This window comes from Penicillium angulare (genome assembly GCF_028827245.1).
Source record: "Penicillium angulare strain IBT 27051 chromosome Unknown utg000004l_segment0_segment0, whole genome shotgun sequence".
Taxonomy (NCBI): Eukaryota; Fungi; Ascomycota; class Eurotiomycetes; order Eurotiales; family Aspergillaceae; genus Penicillium; species Penicillium angulare.
This window is the reverse complement of record NW_026623163.1, coordinates 1,621,335-1,642,160: the sequence shown is the minus strand read 5'-3', so window position 1 is coordinate 1,642,160 and position 20,826 is coordinate 1,621,335. Positions and strand designations below refer to the sequence as shown.

The window sequence follows — 20,826 nt, the reverse complement described above, 5'->3', positions numbered from 1 at the left end:
AGATTGCATCATAACTGCATGCTGGATCACACACGACAGAAACACTAGCGATGAAACGGTGGAGTACAATCCTGCCTACCGTGTCATGGTTGTCCATTTATAGTGTATCTGATAGGGTATCGGGAAGAAAAACCGCATTAGACTTGGTCTAAATGGATCGAATCTAGCCGTCTTTTAGCTTCCTTTAGGCTGCCTTACGCATACTAGGCACTTGACTGTATCTGGAGACTGATCCGAAGATCAAATCGTATAACCTAGTCTAAGCCGCTTTTGGGTTCGTTGCGATGTTTCAGACTTCACCGCATCGCCCTAAACTAACATGACGTACTCTCTTCTTAGCTCCCTTTATAAAGAAAAGGCGAATGTGGAGACATTGGACATTTTCATACCTAAGTCTCTACGGAAGATGTCCGGAACGCACCTGGGCAGATGTATATGGATGGCCAAAGAATTGTGTAGCAACTTGTGCCGAAATGGACATCTTCATTACTCAATATCATATTCAACTTATGACTCGCTAGACCCACAAGCTATGTCCCAGCACGATTCAGTCTCATTTGCTTGAATTTATGTGTCATGATGAAATTGGACGCTGACCAAAGCTAATACCCGCGAAAACATTGAATATTTGAATGTAGTATAGATGACTCGGAGCATAAAGAAATAAATTCTACTACTATTATATGCCCATGCGGACACTATTGTAGGCACACATATACTATACTATACCTTAACTTGACGTACGTACTGTAGTATTCAAAGAGCCTCGAATTTCCCTTGGCCTGGTTTGAAATCGGATTTTCTCAATGGAAATATCACTATGAAGGTAGTATTTGAAAAAAAAACGTTGGTCGAATGACTCGAAATATCTGTGGGGCAGAGGCAGTAGGGAAATCATGCATGTGGTATGCGAACTCCCAGCAATGAGAACAACATACAAATAATCATAAATACTTTCCACCAGAGATAATACCTCTGCAGCTCTACAATACTAGTATTACCTACAAACAAAATCCAGATCACGCTCATCTTGAATAGATTGAAATGGTCAACGACCTCTAGTAAGTACCAGTTGACTCCATTGAAGATCTTACGTAATGGGTCCCGTGCCTCAGAATCGACTCCACTCAGAAATCAGCGGGTTCCCCTTATCAGGATCAACATCGACGTCAGTTTGAGCTCCTCATCCCTAGTCCCATACAACATGGAGAAATTACCTATCCACACTGGGGAGACCCAGATACCTCCCAAAGAATCAGAATCCACAACTCGACGAGAGCGCCCCGATACACCAACTTTCTTGCGACGTCTCTTTCTTGTTTTTTGTTTCCTGGGCTGTTATTATTACGTGATTCGCATTCTACCAACAACAGAATGGAGATCAAGCCCCTGCAGCCATGGCCAACATGATACTGAACTCGCGATGGAAGATACAGAGGAGACATATACCCAAATATACGAAAACGGTGCACAGTTCAATATGAACGCCTTCGATGAGCAAACGAAGGTTCCACTCGAAGCCCATATCATGAGCAAGTGTCCAGATGCCCAGGCCTGCTTGCACAAGTTGGTTCTTCCCGCTATGGAGAAAATCAGTGACAAGGTTGACTTCCAACTGTCTTTTATTGCGACGTGAGTAGAAATACTGAACAAATCTTGATCCTCGGCTGAGAACTTGACTAATCTAACACCTCCATGTCATGAATAGCGTATCGAAAGAGTCCTCCGATATCGAGTGTATGCATGGACCTACTGAATGTATCGGCAATATGCTCATGCTCTGCGCTGCCAACTTGCCTTTCCCTCCAACAGAAAATGAATCGCTCCTCCCCAGTACATACCCCCGAACACCGATCATTCGTTCATTGGGATTTGCGAACTGTCTTATAGATGATTACCCTCTGATTCCAGACCGCGACCTTGTTATACATTGTGCACTGGAGCATGGAATCGACTTTGACGCTTTGAATCGATGTGCTAGTCAACAGAGTGACGATCCTGATGGTGGCTCCTCTGGGTCATATCCCCCATTGAGTGGTATAGCTCTTCTACGAGAGAATGCTCTACGTGGCGAAGAACTTGGTGTGCATACTAGCTGTACTGTGCGTGTGGACGATGCTGTCTGGTGTGTTCATGACGGTGGTTGGAAGAATTGTGTCCAGGACGGCGAAGGTAGTAAGCCTCAGGTCTTGATTGATGAGATCAACAGACTTTGGGATGAAAGAAACTGAAGACAGCGGGGTATAAACGATATCCTATCAGACCGTATATACAGTTAATAATCTATCATTGCTAAATTATCCAATACGAGGAATTTGTATCTCACATTCAGAAACAATACCCTTGGGTCCATACGACATACACATCGTTTACTAACTAAGTTAACCCTGGAACAATATTGGAAACCTTGGAAAGTGGTTTAAAAATTATTGGATCTTCCTATTTGAACTTGAATATTCCCCGCAAAACATGTTGGGACCAAAGGTTTTAACAGGAGTTCTATTTGGTGTTTGCAGACGCGTCTAAATGAAACGTGCTCATGTAGCGCTACAGGGCCTGCCTGTTGGTGAATTCTGGGAGCGATTCCTCCACAGTTGAACCGATAACCCTCCTGCTGTATTGAGGCTCCTTTCGAGCTCTCACTTCACTTCTCCAAACCCAAAACTCAACTCTTGCTCCATCCACAACCCTTCCCCTCTCCAATACGATTTTCTCTTTGTGTCCCTAACTCATACATTGCTGTCGGCTTCTTCTACTAATCATATTGGCGACCTCACCCTCGGCGATCTTACCAAGCCACGATAGAACCACATCCCAACACACGCGTCCCGGCTCCCATTGCCTGAGCTGCGTCTCTCTCAGCGCTCCCCCAAAGACCACCTCTATCAAAATATCGCGACCATAAAGCATGGCAACCCCTGACGGCTCTACCCCCTTGAGTGAAGAGCGTATTGAACGTGAGCAAATGTCGAGGAAAAATACGACCGAGGAATTCTTCCTTGATGCCAGTGTGCAATTTGGTCCCACCAACTCAATCCGTGAGCTCTTGAAGGACCCAGCTTCCCAAAAGACACTGATGAACATGATCCAACGCCAAGTGACTCTATCTAATGACCGTACTGAGCCCGATGCCATTTATCCCGACTCACTCCTCATTGCTCTCTACCTAAAGAATGATTCCTTCGATAACCTAGAGCTGTTCAGTCTGTACATCATCGAGTACTTACCTGGAATGAAGATGGCCAATTACGCCGAGAGACTCAAGATACTCAATGCCAGTTTAGCAGCCGGAAAGGCTTGGGATGATGGTGAGTCTCAAGGGACAAATCACTCAACACGCTCCTGTGCGCTGACAATGCAACAGCCATCGAGACCCCTCCAAATAGCGTGGCTCATGTGATGTCTGGTTCCTATTCTTGGTCTCAAAGTGACCAGCTTGGTTCATCCTCTACCACTACAGATGGTTTCTCTCCTGCAAACGGCAATGAACCAAGATCTTCACCCCGCCAATCCAACACGAACACCATCGAATCTCAAAATGCGAGAGGGTCTTACGAGCAAGAAAGTCCGCTGGTCAAGCTGAACAAAGTCTACCACCAGGCTCTTGTGGATTACTACATTGCAGACGCCAACAAGTCAGGTATCTCGGATAAATCGACTGACAAGTTCTCCAACGTCCGTTTCTTACGTGATACCGCTGAGAACCTCATTCGTGTTGCAGATGAGAAGGGGTTGCCACACACTGAGCTGTATGAGGAGATTAGAAAGGTCCGGGACTTCAGCAAGGAACATGCAGAGTGGCTTAATGGGGGTCGCAAACGTGTCTTTGATGAGCGGCATCGTTCCAGAGAACGGAGCCGTGTTAGAGGAAATAACCGTGTTAGAGATGATTACCGTTTCCAGAATGAGAGCCGATTCAAAGATGAGAATCGCAACCAGGACGAGAGCCTGCCCAGAGACGAGAACCTGCCCAGAGACGAGAACCTGCCCAGAGACGAGAACCTTCCCAGAGACGAGAACCTTCCCAGGGATGAGAATCGTTTCAGAAATGGACATCATAACAGTTACGGACATCATATCAGATATGACAGTCGTACTAGACGTGGTGATCGTATCCAGCAGATGGAACATATCAAGCCGGAATACTCCAACGATGCTAATGATCGTGACGCTTACTACGGTCACCGTTCTCCTAAACGCAGAATGACTACTCACGGGGGACGAAGCAGACGGGACCGCTCGGAGAAATACGATTCCTACCGCCCAAACTGAGATCCGTTTTTGTTTGTTTTCCATGTTCAAGAGTGATTCTCAGACTACAAGGAATTTCTGGGGAGTTGGATTATTTCCAAGTGAGAAAGTGAAAGAGATGACCAAATAATAACAAGACAGCAAAAACGCAAGGGAAAAGATTATGGGACCTGTACGATTGTATCATGACATGTTCATCGAAATATCTTGCATCTTTCAAGATATTCATCAAGAGAATCTTGCAGCTAATTTTTAAAAACAAGTTAAAATATTCACCAACATTAATAGTTTCTGTCTGTGCTGTATGCCTCTGTGATATAGTTCGGCAGGGCTCATATTTTATCCGAATCGCGAACCCCTATCGTTATCCACGTGCAAGCCCCCTTACCTAATCATCCCAAATCTCAAGAATCAGATCACCTGCAAGCTCCTAGTAGAGGCATTTCGGCATAAGCGCATACCAAGCCCCTAACTCAAATGGAGCTGGTATCACACCAGAAGGCCCAGTGAGCTTTGTCGAATGCCAACCCGCCACCGTGGTCGCCATGACTGTTTATCTCCCCCCATCCTTGTCCGCTGCGGGGAACGCATCCTCCGAGTCCGGCTCGTCCTCGAACCCCCGATACACACCTGTCTCCAATGGCTCCGAAGAAGACGACTATTCGACCTCCAGTCATAAGAAACACGCCTCTAAATACTCGATTGGCGGGACTTTGCGTGTACAGACCGACTTTGGAGACTCAGGGAACTCTGTTGAGGGACCCATTTCAGATATCGAGGATGAAAATGAGCTTGAATCGGGCGATGATCAGCGGATAAAGCGTGGAAAGGCGTCTGGGTCGGGTTTCAGGTCGAAAAAGGGACCGAAATACACGGCCGAGGAAGAGAAGGAGGTTGTCAGGATCTTTGATAGGAGACTCGTCCCTTTTCTCGCGTTGTTGTATTTACTGGCTTTTTTGGACCGGTCGAGTATGTTTCCATTTCCTTCCTACATTTCATGCGACATATTTTTCCCCAATATACCCATGCTTTATATACTAATTATCGATCCAGATATCGGGAATGCCAAGATCGCCGGGCTGGAAGAGGATCTAAACCTTTCATCTTCACAATATGAATGGCTACTTACATCGTTCTATATTACATACATTCTTTTTGAGTGGATGACGTTGATGTATCGCGTTGTGCCGCCGCATATCTACATTTCAATCTGTGTCTGTGGATGGGGCCTGGTAGCATCATTCCAGTGTCTTGCAACTTCCTTCGAGGGACTGGTTGTCCTCCGTGTCTTACTAGGTATCACAGAAGCAGCATTTGGCCCAGGAGTACCATTTTATCTATCATTATTCTACCAGCGCCACGAGCTTGCTTTCAGAAACGGGCTTTTCATTTCAGCGGCTCCACTAGCGACAACCTTTGCTAGCAGTCTCGCCTGGGTAATCGTTAAGCTCAGTAGCAACGGCCCGATTTCCCCATGGCGGACCCTCTTCTTGGTTGAAGGTTTCCCGAGTGTGATCGTTGCTGTTTTTGCCTGGGTCCTTATCCCCGACTCTCCTGGTCGTGCGCGATTCCTTACCCGCCGACAACGGGTCGTGGCTCGGAAGAGGCTCGAGCAGACGAACAGGTCAAACCACGACCAGTCCCAGGAGAAAGGTTTCAACTGGAGGGAGATTGTTAAGACAGCGTCTGACCCCAAAGCGTACATGGCAGCTGTAAGTGAATAAGCTATCTGATGGACTATGCGTTGCTGCATACAACGGGCATTTCTAACTCATGCTCTTCATTCCAGGTTATGTATTTCAGCTGCAATGTTGCATTCAGCTCGATGCCAGTCTTTCTCCCAACTATCATCAAAGAGTAAGTCCCCCTGCACTTTAGTTCTAATCCAGAAATTGGTCGACCCTAACCACCTTATATAGCATGGGTTTCTCTTCTCTTCAAGCCCAAGCCCTCTCCGCCCCACCATACCTCGTCGCCTTCGTTGTCGTTCTAATCACAGCATGGGTATCCGATCGCAGCCGCAGCCGCAGCCCATACCTAATAGCTCACGCCCTTACTTCCTCCGCTGCATACTTGGCCATCGCAGCAACAGGGTACTTCCATGACCACCTTTCGCCAAGCTTGCATACATTCATCCGTTACATCTGCGTCTACCCTGCCATATCAGGCTTCTTTTCAGCTATCACACTGATCGTCACATGGTCGATGGACAACCGGGTAGAGAAGGAGGGTAAAGGCGCCAGCATTGTTATCCTAAATATCATTGGGCAGTGTGGACCGCTTTTAGGGACGAGATTATATCCTGAGAGTGACGGGCCATGGTATGTACGTGGTATGGCGAGTTGTTCATTCTTTATGGTACTGGTTGCTATCCTGGCTTTTGCTCTGAGAATACTATTGCAGAGAGCCAATCGCGCTGCTGGTGATGGAGATGCTTTGTTTGATGCTGGGCATCTTGGTGGTAGTGCAGATGGAGATGGAGATGGAGATGGAGAGGAAAGAGACGAGCTTATGGGTGGTGGGCGTAGAGAAGATTTAGAAGGTCATACTGGGGATCAAAAACTTGTATACATCATTTGATAGGATGGACATACACTTTTTTTTATCTATACAGCTCTTGATCAAAAACATGACTTATTGCGGGAGGCTTCTGCAATAATCTTTGGTTGATTGGCTGCTCATAGTCAAGGTTCTTGCATTTGCATTTTAACTTCCGGGCTTTTTAGCATGTGCAATTATGGAACCGAAGAAAAGAACTGGTTCTTTCATCATTTTCTTTTGTCGGTATTCTTTTCTACGACACTAGTGCCATCTTGGCATACAGTTAAGATCTAAGCCTCACAGATTTAGTTTGTTGTGGATACGAGTTGAGGCTGAGTTCCATTTAAGGATCCCGAAATTCACATCCCCGCAACAATACGAGCAGATTACCGCTTGAATCACTGGAGGCTCTTTTTATTCGATAGATATGACTCACGAGCCAATACGTCAGTAGATACAAATAAAGCTTTCAAGCCAAGCTTACTCCCGCAGATTGTCAACCCGTTCTTTACTTCAAATCTATATTCCACCATCTTCTCACGGCGTCGTACATCAAGCCTGAGGTCACTGAAACAATGTCCACATCACCAGACACCAGTAATCCGGTCTATTTCTGGAAGCCAGAAGGCGAGACCGGATATTTAGGACAATGGTGGCCATCTTCATTTTCATGGGAACACGGCGGCGAGACATTCAACTATGCCAATGCAGAGCAGTAAGAAAGCTACAATTCCAACCATATCAGAAGAAACATACTAATTTAGTCTAATTATACAGATATATGATGCATCGCAAAGCTCTCCTATTTGCTGGGCCAGACCATCGAATTAGCCAAGAGATCCAGCAAGGCTGGAAGATACATCCGAGGGAGATTCGTAACCTAGGTCGAAAGATCCCCAACTTCGCAGACAAAAAGTGGAAGGCGAATCGATTCATGATTGTTGCCGAGGGAAGTTATCTCAAATTCTCACAAAATGATTATCTCAAAGAGAATCTGCTTGCTACTGGCGATCGTGAGTTGGTGGAGGCTAGTCCTCGAGATCGGATTTGGGGCGTGGGGTTTGAAGCAGCAAATGCAGAGGCGAATCGTGGTAAATGGGGATTAAATTTGTTAGGTCAGGCGCTGATGAAGACTAGGGAGAGGCTGTTGGAAGAGGAAGGAAAGAATTAAGAGATTATCAGTACACGTTGGAATTTTCCAAGGTTAATCACCTAGTATACCAAACATGTGCCTCCAAGCCGAAAAATGTATCTCCAAGCAGGGCAATTCAAAATAACCTGAATCCATGTCTTTATAATTAAAAATATGTATATAGCCAGTTTTAATTGATCCTAATCTCACAATACAAATATAATACTAAAAAAGACCTACAGTACTAAGCTTCTCTTGCTGTCAACGGTGACTCGTCATGAGTCATTTGGTGCTAATCCAAATACGGAATAGCGTAGAGGCTATGTGCATGGATATTGCGACACTGAGCATTCCTCGATGCTGCATTATGGACAGTTTAATTAAAGAAAATCTGATCAAACATGATTCATTATGCTTCATGTAGAGTTGTATCTTATGGATGTGTTTAAAAGAAACTGCGAGTCGCCAAGCTATTATGGTTGATCATCACTTCTCATCAGTCAATGCAAATTGGCAAGACATGGCGGACGAAAACAGAGTGTATACATCGCTCCCTGACAAAAATTCCAAGTTGTGTAGCGATGCTCAAGTGGAAAAAACAGGAGATGATACGGCGAATTATGAGTTGAAAGGCCTGCCATTGGCTCTAATTATCATTGGACTCGGGCTCGCCATATTCCTCATGTCATTGGATTCCTCTATCATTTCCACGGCCATCCCAGTCATCACATCGCAATTCAACAGTACTGGTGATATTGCCTGGTATGGAAGCGCATATTCATTCGCCATGTGTGCTTTGCAGCCGATTGCTGGCAAGTTGTTTGGAAGTTTTCCTATGAAAGTAAGACCGCCCAGAGTTCTCGCCTTGAAGAATCCGAACTAACTAGTGTTAGGGGGTATTTCTCGCATGTCTAGCTGTTTTTGAGCTGGGTTCTTTGCTATGTGCTCTTGCTATCAATAGTCCAATGCTAATTATTGGTCGGGCTATAGCCGGAGCTGGCGCTGCAGGATGCTTCACAGGAGCCTTTTGTATAGTTGCGGTCTCTTTACCCCTCGAAAAACGACCGGTCTATGTTGGAATCCTCCAGTCAACTTTTGGTGTTGCGACAATTATTGGCCCATTGCTTGGTGGTGCTTTCACACAACATGCAACATGGAGGTGGTGTTTCTGGATCAACTTACCTTTGGGTGCTGTCACCATCATCACGCTAGTCTTCTTCTTCAAGCCACCTGCACGCGATACTATAAAATCCCCTTCAGCCGTGGGAAGATTGAAAGGCCTCGATATCCCAGGTGCCTTTATGTTTGCGCCTTCCATTATCATGATACTCTTGGCTCTCCAATGGGGAGGCACTACATACGCGTGGAAAAGTGCTCTTGTCATTGGGCTCTTTCTTGGAAGTGCAGGGCTTGGTGTTGTCTTCGCTTTGTGGCAAATCTACCTAGGAGAGAAGGCCATGATTCCACCCCGTTTGATTACAGATCGAACAATATTTTTCGCTTGTTTCACGGAGTTCTTCGCCATGGGAGCCGTCTATATATCGATTTACTATCTCCCAGAATGGTTTCAGGTCATTAAGGGCGCCTCGCCTACCAAATCAGGAGTTATGTACCTTCCACTGGCAATATCAGATGTTCTCTCTGCCACCCTCACGGGTGCCTCGCTCAAATATCTCGGATACCCAAATCCTTACGTTCTCCTCGGAACAGCCCTAATGAGCATAGCAACTGGTCTTTTCTCTACTTTCTCTACTACTACCAACCATCAGCTCTGGATTCCATTCCAGGTTATTCAAGGACTTGGCGTGGGCATGACTCTCTCAATGCCTTATGTCGCAACGCAGACAAACCTCAAGCCCGCTGATATTCCTGTTGGCACCTCTCTACTTCAGTGCTTCCAGTTTCTAGGCGCTGCCGTAAACCTGGCTATTGCGGAGTCAATTTTCCAAAACAAAATTGTCGCTCGATTGAGTGATTTGGGCTTTGATGGTAAAGAAGTAGAAGCTATTCTCAGTGCAGGCTCTGCAGATGTGAGGAAGGCAGTTTCACCAGAACGGCTCTCAGATGCATTGGAAGCGTATAACTATGCTCTGACGAAAACTTTCTACGTCGCTACAAGTGTTGGCGCTGTTGCATTCCTCCTTTCTCTTGGAATGGGGTGGAAGAGCATCAAGCCACCCAAACCACAACTTGAATCATTTTCAGCAGATTTGGAGGCTAAATAATCAGCCTTTATGCATATATAATATGTCTGTCTTATGCGATGTTGTCTTTATTTAGTACCGGTTTCTTTCTTTTTCTTTCTTCAAAATAATATACAGATTAGCCAAAATCATAGGAATAGACATAATTTAAGCTTTGAATGGTTTCTATGAAGCCCTGCACTAGGAGATGATTGTAATTGACACTGACCCTACTAAATCCATATCTTCGAGATGGAATAATCCTTTTTTCATGAACTAGTAAGTATTATAATTCAAAATATAATTTAGAATATTTGGAAAAATAACGGATTTCTTCATTTGCCTTTTTTTATGTCTTCCACTCCATGGCCGGATCGTATATGCTCGGCTTCTGCATGATTCTATCGCGACACTGCAGATTTCAGATAATACATTTTGATTATGAGTCGAGATGTGTTTTGCCAATTTTTAAATGAGGATTCTTGTCATTTTTACTGTGCAATAATTAACCCTATAGGAAATTTTGACAAAATTCGTGAGCTTTTGTCATGCAGAATGGGATAAAAAGGCTACCCAGTAGTCTTATTCCAAGTTCAAAACAACTGTGCAACCGAACGAACACAAAAACTAAGATTTTTCCAATACGGATAAAAGAAGCACTATATTCCAAGTGTCAAATTAAACTCACTTCAACGCTGCCTATTCTCGTGGGTGCAATTCTCCCTAGAAAGAAATGCCCGGTGAACGCCAAGATCCATCTCTATGTTCGATACAAGTGGATTCCAATGAGATAGGAAATTAGAAATATCCATAACAGTCGTAGAAGGCGTTCACCAGGCGGTATGTCCACCATCAATCAATATAGTGCTACCAGTCATGAAGCTAGAGGCATCAGACAGAGCAAACAGGGCACATCCCCGGAACTCTTCTGGAAGCGCAAGACGACCAAGCATGTTCTCCGCTTCCCAGGTCGCGCGAGCGGCAGGGTTCTGCTGGAAGACACCCTCAACCATAGGCGTAATGATATGGCCAGGGCAAAGGGAATTTACTCGAATTCCGTGACGTCCCCATTCCATAGCAAGAGACCGCGAAAGCTGAATAACAGCTGCCTTGGACGAGTTATAGACTGGGGAAGTCATTCCCTTGTTTGCGATTAGCCCACTCATGGAGGCGACGAGCAGGATCGAGCCCTTCTGCTGATAGTTGAACATCTGGCGGGCGGCGGCAGTGGCAGAGTTAAAAACACCGTTGTAGTTGATGGACATTACATCTTCGAGGGCGGCGCGGTCGTAGTCTAGGGCAGCTTGGAGATGGTTGATTCCTGCAGCCGCGATGAGGCCATCTAGACGCTCGTGTTGAGCACCGATCATGGCGAATGTGTTCTCTACCTCCTTATGGTTGCGGACATCGATCTGAATGTACTCTAGTAAACCGCCGTACTCATTCTGGGCTTGGTCTTTGGCGGCAAGGAAGTCTGCCCCAGGTTGCTCAAGACGATCTAGACAGTAAACTGTGAAATTAAAGTCAGCAAAGGATTTCGTCAATTGAGACTTTACTTTGTGAATTGTTGATTTCTCACCCTTAGCGCCAGCTTCAATTAGAGCCTCGGCCATTGATAGACCTAGCCCGCGCGCACCGCCGGTAATGGCGTAGACACGGCCCTCCATGTCAAATTCGCGAAACCGCTTTGCATTGCGGAGATCCTTCTTCGAGGGCAATTTGCTCTGTATGTGTTCAGGGTTGTGTGAAACCCTGTGGATGTCGTGGGGATTGAAGACACTCTTGGTGCTTGAGTAGAGACGAGTAAAAGACGATGTCAACACCTTCGGGGCAATCAATGAAGCACCGGCAAAGCTAGTGCGTGTCGGGATCAAGACCCGGCTCAATGAGAAAGACATTATGTGTGTATTATGTAGAGAATGCGAAATCGTATAACCGCCAAAATATCACCAAACGCCTAAGCAGAGGGGAAGGAAGTATCAATAATAATAAAACAAGAAACAAAGAACTTTTTGGAACCAATTTTCTTTTCAATCAATGGTAGAAACGCTTATTCCACCAAGAATGCCAGTCAAGGAAGGTTTACATGGGGGAGGAACAGCGGTACTTCCTAGCAAAGTTTCCCGAAACCAAAGACGACGATCTCAACAAATTTAGATCTGCTTGCTCGATGAAGGAAGTAAGTAGAAAAATAAAGACCGCGTGATCAAGAAAAACTGGATTAATCTGTTTTCACCATGACTCAAAAGATCTATGCATCCACGGATGCGCTTGCCACACGAACCGAGGGAAACGGTCAAATCGAAGACCAACTGGGATGGCGCTAACGGGTTCCGCGAAGTATGCATGGAGATTGTCCTTACTCCCGAACTTTCGGGCCCGGATCGCTTTTCCAACCCACCAACAGCATGTTCGGGATTCTCGACCGGATTGATTCACCATAACTCTCCACTACTTCGAATTCTAGATCCCTCGTGCAGATACAATGCATGATACGGAGTGAATAAACCAACTGTTTTATCTTTCTACGACTCAAGAAGTGAAATGAAAAGCATCCAAGGTAAATCATATCGATGTTGGTTTGTACTGTATTTCCGCCTCCTACAAGCTGGCCTCAATCAATAGCTGTACTTCGTGTTCAACCGACTTGGTACCACAAAAACTCAGAAGGATCCCAGGCTCCGGACCAGGTCAGTTGATACCCTGATCCACTTCTTCCCCCGTAAAATTTGTATCTTGATATTTATTTTTGGCGAAGTGGATAAACGCCCCTGCAGTAGGGATCTCGGGATGTCTAAATCGGGCAATCCCATATGCTATCCCGTTCGCACACCGCTGCATTTCTGAATTGAATCTTGAATTTACAATCATCATCACTTTTAAACTTTTAGATTTTTTATCCTAAGAATGATTACTGGGGATTGGCTCGCATGGCTAGGGGAAATTTAAGCTGGGAATGGATCTGATGGAGGATCCTCGATCATGGGTAAAGAGGTCACCCGTCTACCCATCTGCGTCTGGATCCCCCAGGATCCCCATATCGTCCCTAGAATTGAGTCTCCGGGTTATGGGGAACAGTGTGTAATTCCCTGGCCACCAATATCAGAGTCCGACAACTCTTCCGTGGCCTCCCGGTGAAGCACATCTAAAATCCCTATACAGAACAGGCACTCAAGAGGTTGCCCAAGCTCCACTTGAGCTCCACTCTCCTCCACTATCGATGCCACTGCCGCAGGCGTGGTTCCACTTCCGTCGATCTGATCGAAAATCAACTGCCAACCAATATTTCCGCACTAGGTGCATGTATATTCCTTTGGAATGTGTTTCATGTTATCCATGCATAGGGAAGTACCCAGCGAGCGTAAGCTTTTCTCCTTTCGCGAACGCCTCCTCATAAATGACAAGGATCAATGAATCGGCGATGGTCTGGGACGTCTTGAATGGCTTGCACTGTGTCAGGTGAACAACTGGCGCGATAAGGGGCTTGTTGTGTCGTTACATGTAAGGTCCTATGCTGGATTGAGGTTTCCGGGACTCGGGATATGCGGTTTGGAGATTCCGGAAATGTCAGATTTCTGATTTCTGATTTCAGATTTTGGACCTTTTTATCCTTCAAGTTTATTGTTTTATCTTACTATTTTTGATTCGCCTGGGCCTTGTTGAATGTACACATGACCGCATATCGTGCAGTCGGTGAATACCCAAATGCCACATAACTCACTGAACTCAATTGCCATAAATCCATTATATTGGTCATTGTGCCTGGTAAGCAATAGACTCATGCTCAGGTATAGTCTTTCTTTTTCTTATTCTCCAGTCAAACGCCAAATCCGCGCCAAATCCAATTATAACCCACATTACGGTACTTCCTAGGCTTCACTCAAGGCATTCTATTCACAGAATCCCGAAATATAGTCCTTATTATGCCAGCTCTTTACGATCTCGATAAAATTCTTAATGTTTAGGTAGATCAAGGCCAAGGAGGATATCATTATCTAAATATAGTGTGAATAGTGAACGCCTTGCTCTAAGCAAACAGCCATTTATCTGTGCTACTCTGGTACGCCGCCAACACTGCGTAGACTCCCAAAGTCCAGCTTCATCAAAAGTCGGTCCACTCCAGCTGGTTGACGCGGTACATAGTGGCCCCCGGGGCCTGTACCTGAATGTGGCTGATTTGCCCGCCCACCGAGACCGTAGACAGGCTTTGTTGTAAGACCTAGCCCCTCTCCAGAGCGGTGGTCATCGATATCACGCAAGCTTGCAACGAGGTCGTGCATGCCGCTCTTCACATCGTCATGCGTGTCTCGCAGTTGATGCCATATTTCTCTTTCTTCGTGAGCATAGTCGACTAGTGCATCTACCACTCCTTCATCGGTCTCTAAATCCATATTGCGTTGGATCGTCTCCAATCGTATCACTAAAGCGACAAAACGATCTACGCTTGTGAGCAGCGCTCGCAATGCGCTAGTGAAAGGAACGTCCGTCAAGAATAAAGACTGAACCAGCACAGACAGGTGGCGACGATGGGCAGTGGTCAATGCCTCGGGATCGTTGCGCCCAATAGTCGGCCCCGCCTGGGAAGTCGGTCGGCTTGACATGCGGTCGGGTGAGGGGATCCGAGATTGTCTTTGAGACTTTGCAGAAGTCGCTGTCCCTGGTCGAGAGCTAGAGAATGGTGTTGTCCTGGACGATGGACTTCCTTGAATCCATTCGCGGAGATGTTGCCAAGACTCGTGGACAACTTCTCCCTGGAAGAAACCACCAACTTCCGATAGGACAAAGAGACAGGCGCTCGCAGTAGCCCATATGGGCCGCATCTGTCTAGTGCGTTCATTGTCTCTCTCCCGGCTCGCTTTTAGCCTGCTCTGACCGAAGGGCTTGTTGCTACGTGGTGGTCCCCAGGGAGTAGGATGGTTTCTTCGTAATGAAGTTCGTTTCCACAAATCCCCAAGTCGCATTTGTGCCCGGCGAATGCCAAGTAAATAAGAGTGGATCTTAGAATAGGTAGAAATATCAGAACTGGAAAGAAAGAGATCAAGCGGTGCGCGGACTTGTGCAGTCAAGTATGTAGGTGTTGGGAATAACAAGTCTTCAAATGAGACTCGTGAAATCTGGGCCACTGCGCTAGAGCCATGGGACGGAGTCATCGCACGGTTGTTTTTTCGATCGCTGATTGATAACCGCAACAGCTCGCGGGCCAATTCTAACTCCTCATCTGCCGGGTCCTCTTCGTTTTGTAACGAGAACAGCTCTGCCCATGCGTGCGCTAGAGATGTCATAACATCGCCCTCTTTGATAAGAAAACCGTCGAAAGCCATTCCTCTAGCCGCCGCGGCACGTCTCCGACTATCATCGATGCGCTTGTCTGCATGCGCCACAAGAGCAACGGCAAACTCTCCTCGGCCGAGTAGCATGAAGTCGTGCAATAATGTAAGCATCTCCAAAATTTTTGGGACTGGGAGCAATGTTGATAACGTAGACTGGGACAACGAAAGGCGAATCCAGTCTACCGCCGTTGTCAACTTCGAGGATGACATAGGAGATTTCAATCCAGCCAATTGCTCAATGTGCTCCTGATATAGTGTGACTGGCGCAGTTGATATACCCGCGGAAGTCTTCCGTTTAGAACGAATGTGGTTCAGCGACTTGCCAATGAAGAGAATCGATCCCGCTGTTTGCTCGGCAACGAATTTCGGAAGCAGGTCCATATGCATGCGGAATTGTGTATCGTCTTCCTCGCTATCAAAGTCTTCTTGGATAAAGAAGTCGCTTTTCCCATACATCGGCAAATTCCCATATAATAACCACATCGATAGCTGTTTCATCCACGCTGTCTCCGCCGCAGTCACAAGTTGTACTCCCATTTTTTTAATGTCTGCGTAACCTATCTGGAGTTCGGATCGCAGGTAATTAATGAGTGCCGCACCCGTACAGGCTCGAGAACGCCCTGTGTCTTTGGTTTCCGGGTCGATAAATTGAACCACCTCCCATAACCATTCCATGCGCCGAGTCCATGGCGCGAATTCCCCCACTATCGTCGATAATGGGACGATTCCGTAACCACCGACATATAAACTGTCTTCAGAGAGAATCGCTCTCTCAACCTCTAGTATCTTCTTTTGAAATTCTCCAAGATGAACCGTCACTATGGTCGTTGAAACGGAGCGGCATATAATGGAAGCATGAGAAGAGGATATTCGAGATGTGCGTTCGCGTAGTTGAGCATGAAGCTGACTTAGATGCCCAACTGATCCGAGGAGGGCTTTTTCCGGAGGAGATAAAAGGGGGAAATCATTTTGAGAGCTCGACTCTTTTTCGAAAGATGCGAAGAGGGGTGACGGCTGACCGGAGAGGGAGAGGAGGATTTCGTGGAGCATACTGACTCGGGGTATCTAAGAGGGTATTAGCAATCCCAGTGATAAAGTTTGGGCCATATTGCTCTTTGGGATTCCACGTACTCGTAATGTTGGCTATCCTTCCCGGACTGATGATGTTGCCAATACAGTAAACCACGCCCTAGAAGCTCAAGTCGACACATGAGTTGGGTGAAAGAGGGTTGAGTTTGGGTAGGGCGCGTGAAGAAAGTGCAAGGTCACCTCAATGAGGTCAAAGCAATGTCATTATTGTCTTCTCCAATTCCTCAAGCTCCTGCTTTCATGCTTTCATGCTTTCACGCTTTCACCCTTTGATCGTTTGCTGAATCTCCAAAGAAAATTGCGTCAATGTAGCATATTATGAATACATAGAAGAAGGTAATTCTCGAGATCATCAAATCAATCGCGTTCTGGACGCGGGGCGGATTCATTAGTCATCCCGATAGCTGGTCCCTCTGGTCCCTCTTACGTCGATAGTCCCGCTTCAACTGTTCCACCTTCTTCTCTCTCCCTTACCTCTACTTCTTCTGCTTGACCAAATTTCGCCAAATTTTTTTCTTTTCTGTACAGCTCTTTGTTCCTCCCACCACTGGATTCCTCTATTCGATCTGGCTTGAGTTGCTAGGTATCTGGTACGCTAGAAATCTGTTACTTGTTTTATCCACATTGTGGAAGCTCTTGCTTGTCGAGCAAGACTTTCACCCTCCATTTCCCACCATTCCTTCCGATCTTACTGTTCGTGAAGCGGCTAAGCCGGGAAAGCGCAGCGCGCCTGAAGACGATATCGCCGGTCGGCCCCAGAAGAAGACAATGACGGTATGTAGCCCTTTGTTAAGGAAATGCCGCATTGCCACTAACCCGAGCCTACGTTAGGACGTCGCGATGCAGGTGGATAATCCACAGGAGACCGTGGAGATGATCAAGCATGGTGAAATTGATGAATCTCTATACAGTCGACAATTGTAAGATCTGCTCAATTCTACGTTGCTTGTTAAACCCCAAATCTAATAGCAGTACTTAGGTATGTGCTTGGCCACGAGGCCATGAAGCGCATGGGCTCCTCGAATGTGCTCGTTGTCGGTCTGAAAGGTCTTGGTGTGGAAATTGGTAAGTATACTGGATACATATTGGCAACTTCGCAGGCCCTTCTAACGCTTAATGATCCTTCTCAGCCAAGAACATTGCTCTCGCCGGTGTCAAGTCCCTCACCCTCCACGATTCCGCTCCCGTCGCCATCTCCGATCTTTCCTCCCAATTCTTCCTTCAGCCACAGGATGTCGGCAAGCCTCGCGCTCAGGTCACCGCTCCCCGAGTCTCTGAGCTTAACTCTTATGTCCCAGTCACAATTCACGAGGGCACAAACCTTGTGGATGACTTGGAGCAGCTGAAGCGTTACCAGGCCATTGTACTGACCTCTACACCACTCAAAGACCAGTTGGTGATCGCGGACTTTTGTCACAAGAACGGAATATATGTGACGGTCGCAGACACATTCGGTCTTTTTGGTTACATTTTCAATGACTTCGGTAAGAACTTCACTGTCGGCGATCCTACGGGTGAGGAGCCTGTAAACGGAATCGTCGCGGACATTGCTGAGGATGGCCTGGTGTCTGCCCTCGACGAAACTCGGCACGGTCTGGAGGATGGCGACTTTGTGACTTTCACGGAAGTCAAGGGCATGGATGGACTTAATGACAGCGCACCGCGCAAGGTCACTGTCAAGGGACCCTATACTTTCAGCATCGGCGATGTGTCTGGTTTGGGCTCCTACCAGGGTGGTGGTATTTACGCTCAAGTTAAGATGCCCAAGTTCATTGATTTCCAGCCCTTGTCAGAGCAGATCAAGAACCCCGAGTTCTTGATTTCCGATTTTGCGAAGTTTGACAGACCAGCGCAACTGCACATTGGTGTTCAAGCACTTCACAAGTTTGCAGAGACCCATGATGGCCAATACCCCCGTCCTCACAATGACAGTGATGCTCAGGAAATCCTCAACCTTGCAGGGGAACTTGCAGGAGCGGGTGACGAGAAAGTTGAACTTGATGAGAAGATCATCAAGGAGCTAAGTTACCAGGCTCGCGGTGATTTGAATGCGCTGGCCGCCTTCTTTGGAGGTATTGCTGCCCAAGAAGTTCTCAAGGCTGTCTCTGGAAAGTTCAGTCCCGTACACCAGTGGATGTACTTCGATTCACTTGAGTCTCTGCCCACCTCGACCACTCGTTCTGAGGAGAGTTGCAAGCCCCTTGGCTCTCGATATGATGGTCAGATTGCCGTCTTTGGTAAGGAATATCAGGAGAAGCTTTCCAACGTCACCCAGTTTTTGGTTGGAGCTGGCGCCATTGGCTGTGAAACCCTGAAGAATTGGGCTATGATCGGTCTGGGTACCGGTCCCAAGGGTAAGATTTACGTCACCGATATGGACCAGATTGAGAAGAGCAATCTGAACCGACAGTTCCTCTTTCGCTCCAAGGATGTCGGCCGTCTCAAGAGTGAATGTGCATCTGCCGCTGTGCAAGCTATGAACCCAGACTTGAATGACAAGATCGTGACCCTCCGTGACCGTGTTGGTGCAGACACTGAGCATATCTTCAATGAAGAGTTTTGGAACGGACTTGACGGCGTTACCAACGCTTTGGATAATGTTGATGCTCGAACCTATGTTGACCGACGCTGCGTTTTCTTCCGCAAGCCGCTTCTGGAGAGTGGTACTCTGGGTACTAAGGGTAACACCCAAGTTATCCTGCCGTTTATCACTGAGTCATACTCCAGCTCCCAGGACCCTCCTGAGAAGTCCTTCCCCATGTGTACTTTGAAGAGTTTCCCCAACCGCATTGAACACACCATCGCCTGGGCTCGGGATCTCTTCCAGACTTACTTCGTTGGACCTCCTGAATCCGTCAATCTGTACCTCTCCCAACCTGACTACATCGAGTCAACTCTCAAGCAAGCCGGCAGCGAGAAGCAGACTTTGGAGCACCTACGTGACTTCTTGGTTACCGAGAAGCCCCTCACATTCGATGACTGTATTGTATGGGCTCGTCAACAGTTCGAGTCCCAATACAACAATGCTATTCAACAATTGCTCTACAACTTTCCCAAGGATTCGAAGACATCTTCAGGTCAGCCTTTCTGGTCCGGTCCCAAGCGTGCTCCATCTCCTTTGAAGTTCGACAGCTCTAATCCTACTCACATCGGGTTCGTTATTGCTGGCGCGAACTTGCATGCTTTCAACTACGGGATCAAGAATCCTGTCACGGATAAGAGCTACTATCAGAAGGTTGTGGATGACATGATTATTCCCGAATTCACACCAAGCTCAAGTGTGAAGATTCAGGCTGATGACAATGACCCTGATCCCAACGCCCAGCCTGCTGGTGGCTCCAATGATAGCGATGATATTCAGCGTCTAGTTGACTCGCTGCCATCAGCCAACTCACTTGCTGGCTTCCGCCTGCAGCCTGTAGAGTTCGAAAAGGATGACGACACCAACCACCATATCGATTTCATCGCCGCCGCAAGTAACTTGCGTGCTGATAACTACGAAATTCCTCAGGCGGATCGTCATAAAACCAAGTTTATTGCCGGAAAGATCATTCCTGCCATTGCCACCGCTACTGCGCTAGTTACTGGTCTCGTGGCTATGGAGCTGTTCAAGGTGGTCGACGGCAAGGACGATATCGAGCAATACAAGAATGGTTTCATCAACCTTGCTCTCCCATTTTTTGGGTTCAGTGAGCCTATTGGAAGCCCCAAGGGTACCTACCAGGGTAAGTCAGGCGAGGTCACCATAGACAGACTCTGGGATCGCTTCGAGGTGGGAGACATCCCTCTCCAGGAATTTTTGGATCACTTCGCTAGCAAGGGCCTGGATATTACCATGGTCAGTTCTGGTGTGAGCTTGCTGTATGCCAGTTTCTACCCTCCTTCAAAGGTGAAGGACCGCCTTCCGCTCCCGTAAGTTCAAACGTCTCCCAACCTCTACCTCGCTGAATAATACTGACAATACGCAGAATGAGCAAGCTTGTGGAGCATGTCAGCAAGAAGGAAGTCCCAGAACACCAGAAGAACATTATCTTCGAGGTGACTGCGGAAGACCAGACTGAAGAGGATGTGGAGATTCCTTACGTGATGGTCACGCTGAAGAAATAAATGAATTTGTCTCGGAACCCGCATGTGGGGGAAGAAAGACAGAAGTAGATTATTACGATGTTCAATGAGCTTTAGATCTCCGGTCCTTAAATCTATCCTCGCTAGGAATTGCTATATTAATCCCCAAGAGACTTGGCGGTAGCTTGTATCCGGATATACTAATGCTTGATGATGCTTTGTCAAGGCTGACCGA

At 46.9% G+C, this 20,826-nt stretch overlaps 8 protein-coding genes across 8 annotated transcripts; 6 read left to right on the top strand and 2 right to left on the bottom strand.

Annotated features, from left to right (window-relative positions):
- Positions 1-1,204: 1,204 nt before the first annotated feature.
- N7478_004548 (GILT family protein) lies at positions 1,205-2,231 on the top strand (the record flags this gene model as incomplete). The annotated part of the gene is made up of 2 exons (XM_056920762.1): positions 1,205-1,632; positions 1,709-2,231. The coding sequence occupies 2 exons, from the start codon at positions 1,205-1,207 to the stop codon at positions 2,229-2,231; spliced, it is 951 nt and encodes a 316-aa protein (XP_056778799.1).
- Positions 2,232-2,908: 677 nt separating this feature from the next.
- N7478_004547 (uncharacterized protein) lies at positions 2,909-4,272 on the top strand (the record flags this gene model as incomplete). The annotated part of the gene is made up of 2 exons (XM_056920761.1): positions 2,909-3,308; positions 3,365-4,272. 2 exons carry the CDS (start codon positions 2,909-2,911, stop codon positions 4,270-4,272), a joined length of 1,308 nt encoding a protein of 435 aa, XP_056778798.1.
- Positions 4,273-4,796: 524 nt separating this feature from the next.
- N7478_004546 (uncharacterized protein) lies at positions 4,797-6,831 on the top strand (the record flags this gene model as incomplete). Its single annotated transcript, XM_056920760.1, has 3 exons — positions 4,797-5,963; positions 6,041-6,108; positions 6,171-6,831. The coding sequence occupies 3 exons, from the start codon at positions 4,797-4,799 to the stop codon at positions 6,829-6,831; spliced, it is 1,896 nt and encodes a 631-aa protein (XP_056778797.1).
- Positions 6,832-7,367: 536 nt separating this feature from the next.
- Positions 7,368-7,963, top strand: N7478_004545 (NADAR family protein; the record flags this gene model as incomplete). Its single annotated transcript, XM_056920759.1, has 2 exons — positions 7,368-7,507; positions 7,570-7,963. 2 exons carry the CDS (start codon positions 7,368-7,370, stop codon positions 7,961-7,963), a joined length of 534 nt encoding a protein of 177 aa, XP_056778796.1.
- A 481-nt stretch (positions 7,964-8,444) lies between these two features.
- Positions 8,445-10,149, top strand: N7478_004544 (MDR family MFS transporter; the record flags this gene model as incomplete). Its single annotated transcript, XM_056920758.1, has 2 exons — positions 8,445-8,765; positions 8,818-10,149. 2 exons carry the CDS (start codon positions 8,445-8,447, stop codon positions 10,147-10,149), a joined length of 1,653 nt encoding a protein of 550 aa, XP_056778795.1.
- A 788-nt stretch (positions 10,150-10,937) lies between these two features.
- Positions 10,938-12,005, bottom strand: N7478_004543 (putative short chain dehydrogenase/oxidoreductase; the record flags this gene model as incomplete). The annotated part of the gene is made up of 1 exon (XM_056920757.1): positions 10,938-12,005. The coding sequence occupies one exon, from the start codon at positions 12,003-12,005 to the stop codon at positions 10,938-10,940; it is 1,068 nt and encodes a 355-aa protein (XP_056778794.1).
- Positions 12,006-14,159: 2,154 nt separating this feature from the next.
- Positions 14,160-16,487, bottom strand: N7478_004542 (uncharacterized protein; the record flags this gene model as incomplete). The annotated part of the gene is made up of 1 exon (XM_056920756.1): positions 14,160-16,487. The coding sequence occupies one exon, from the start codon at positions 16,485-16,487 to the stop codon at positions 14,160-14,162; it is 2,328 nt and encodes a 775-aa protein (XP_056778793.1).
- Positions 16,488-17,294: 807 nt separating this feature from the next.
- On the top strand, positions 17,295-20,633 carry ubaA (E1 ubiquitin-activating protein ubaA; the record flags this gene model as incomplete). The annotated part of the gene is made up of 5 exons (XM_056920755.1): positions 17,295-17,300; positions 17,358-17,446; positions 17,506-17,591; positions 17,657-20,438; positions 20,495-20,633. The coding sequence occupies 5 exons, from the start codon at positions 17,295-17,297 to the stop codon at positions 20,631-20,633; spliced, it is 3,102 nt and encodes a 1,033-aa protein (XP_056778792.1).
- Between the last annotated feature and the right edge of the window lie 193 nt (positions 20,634-20,826).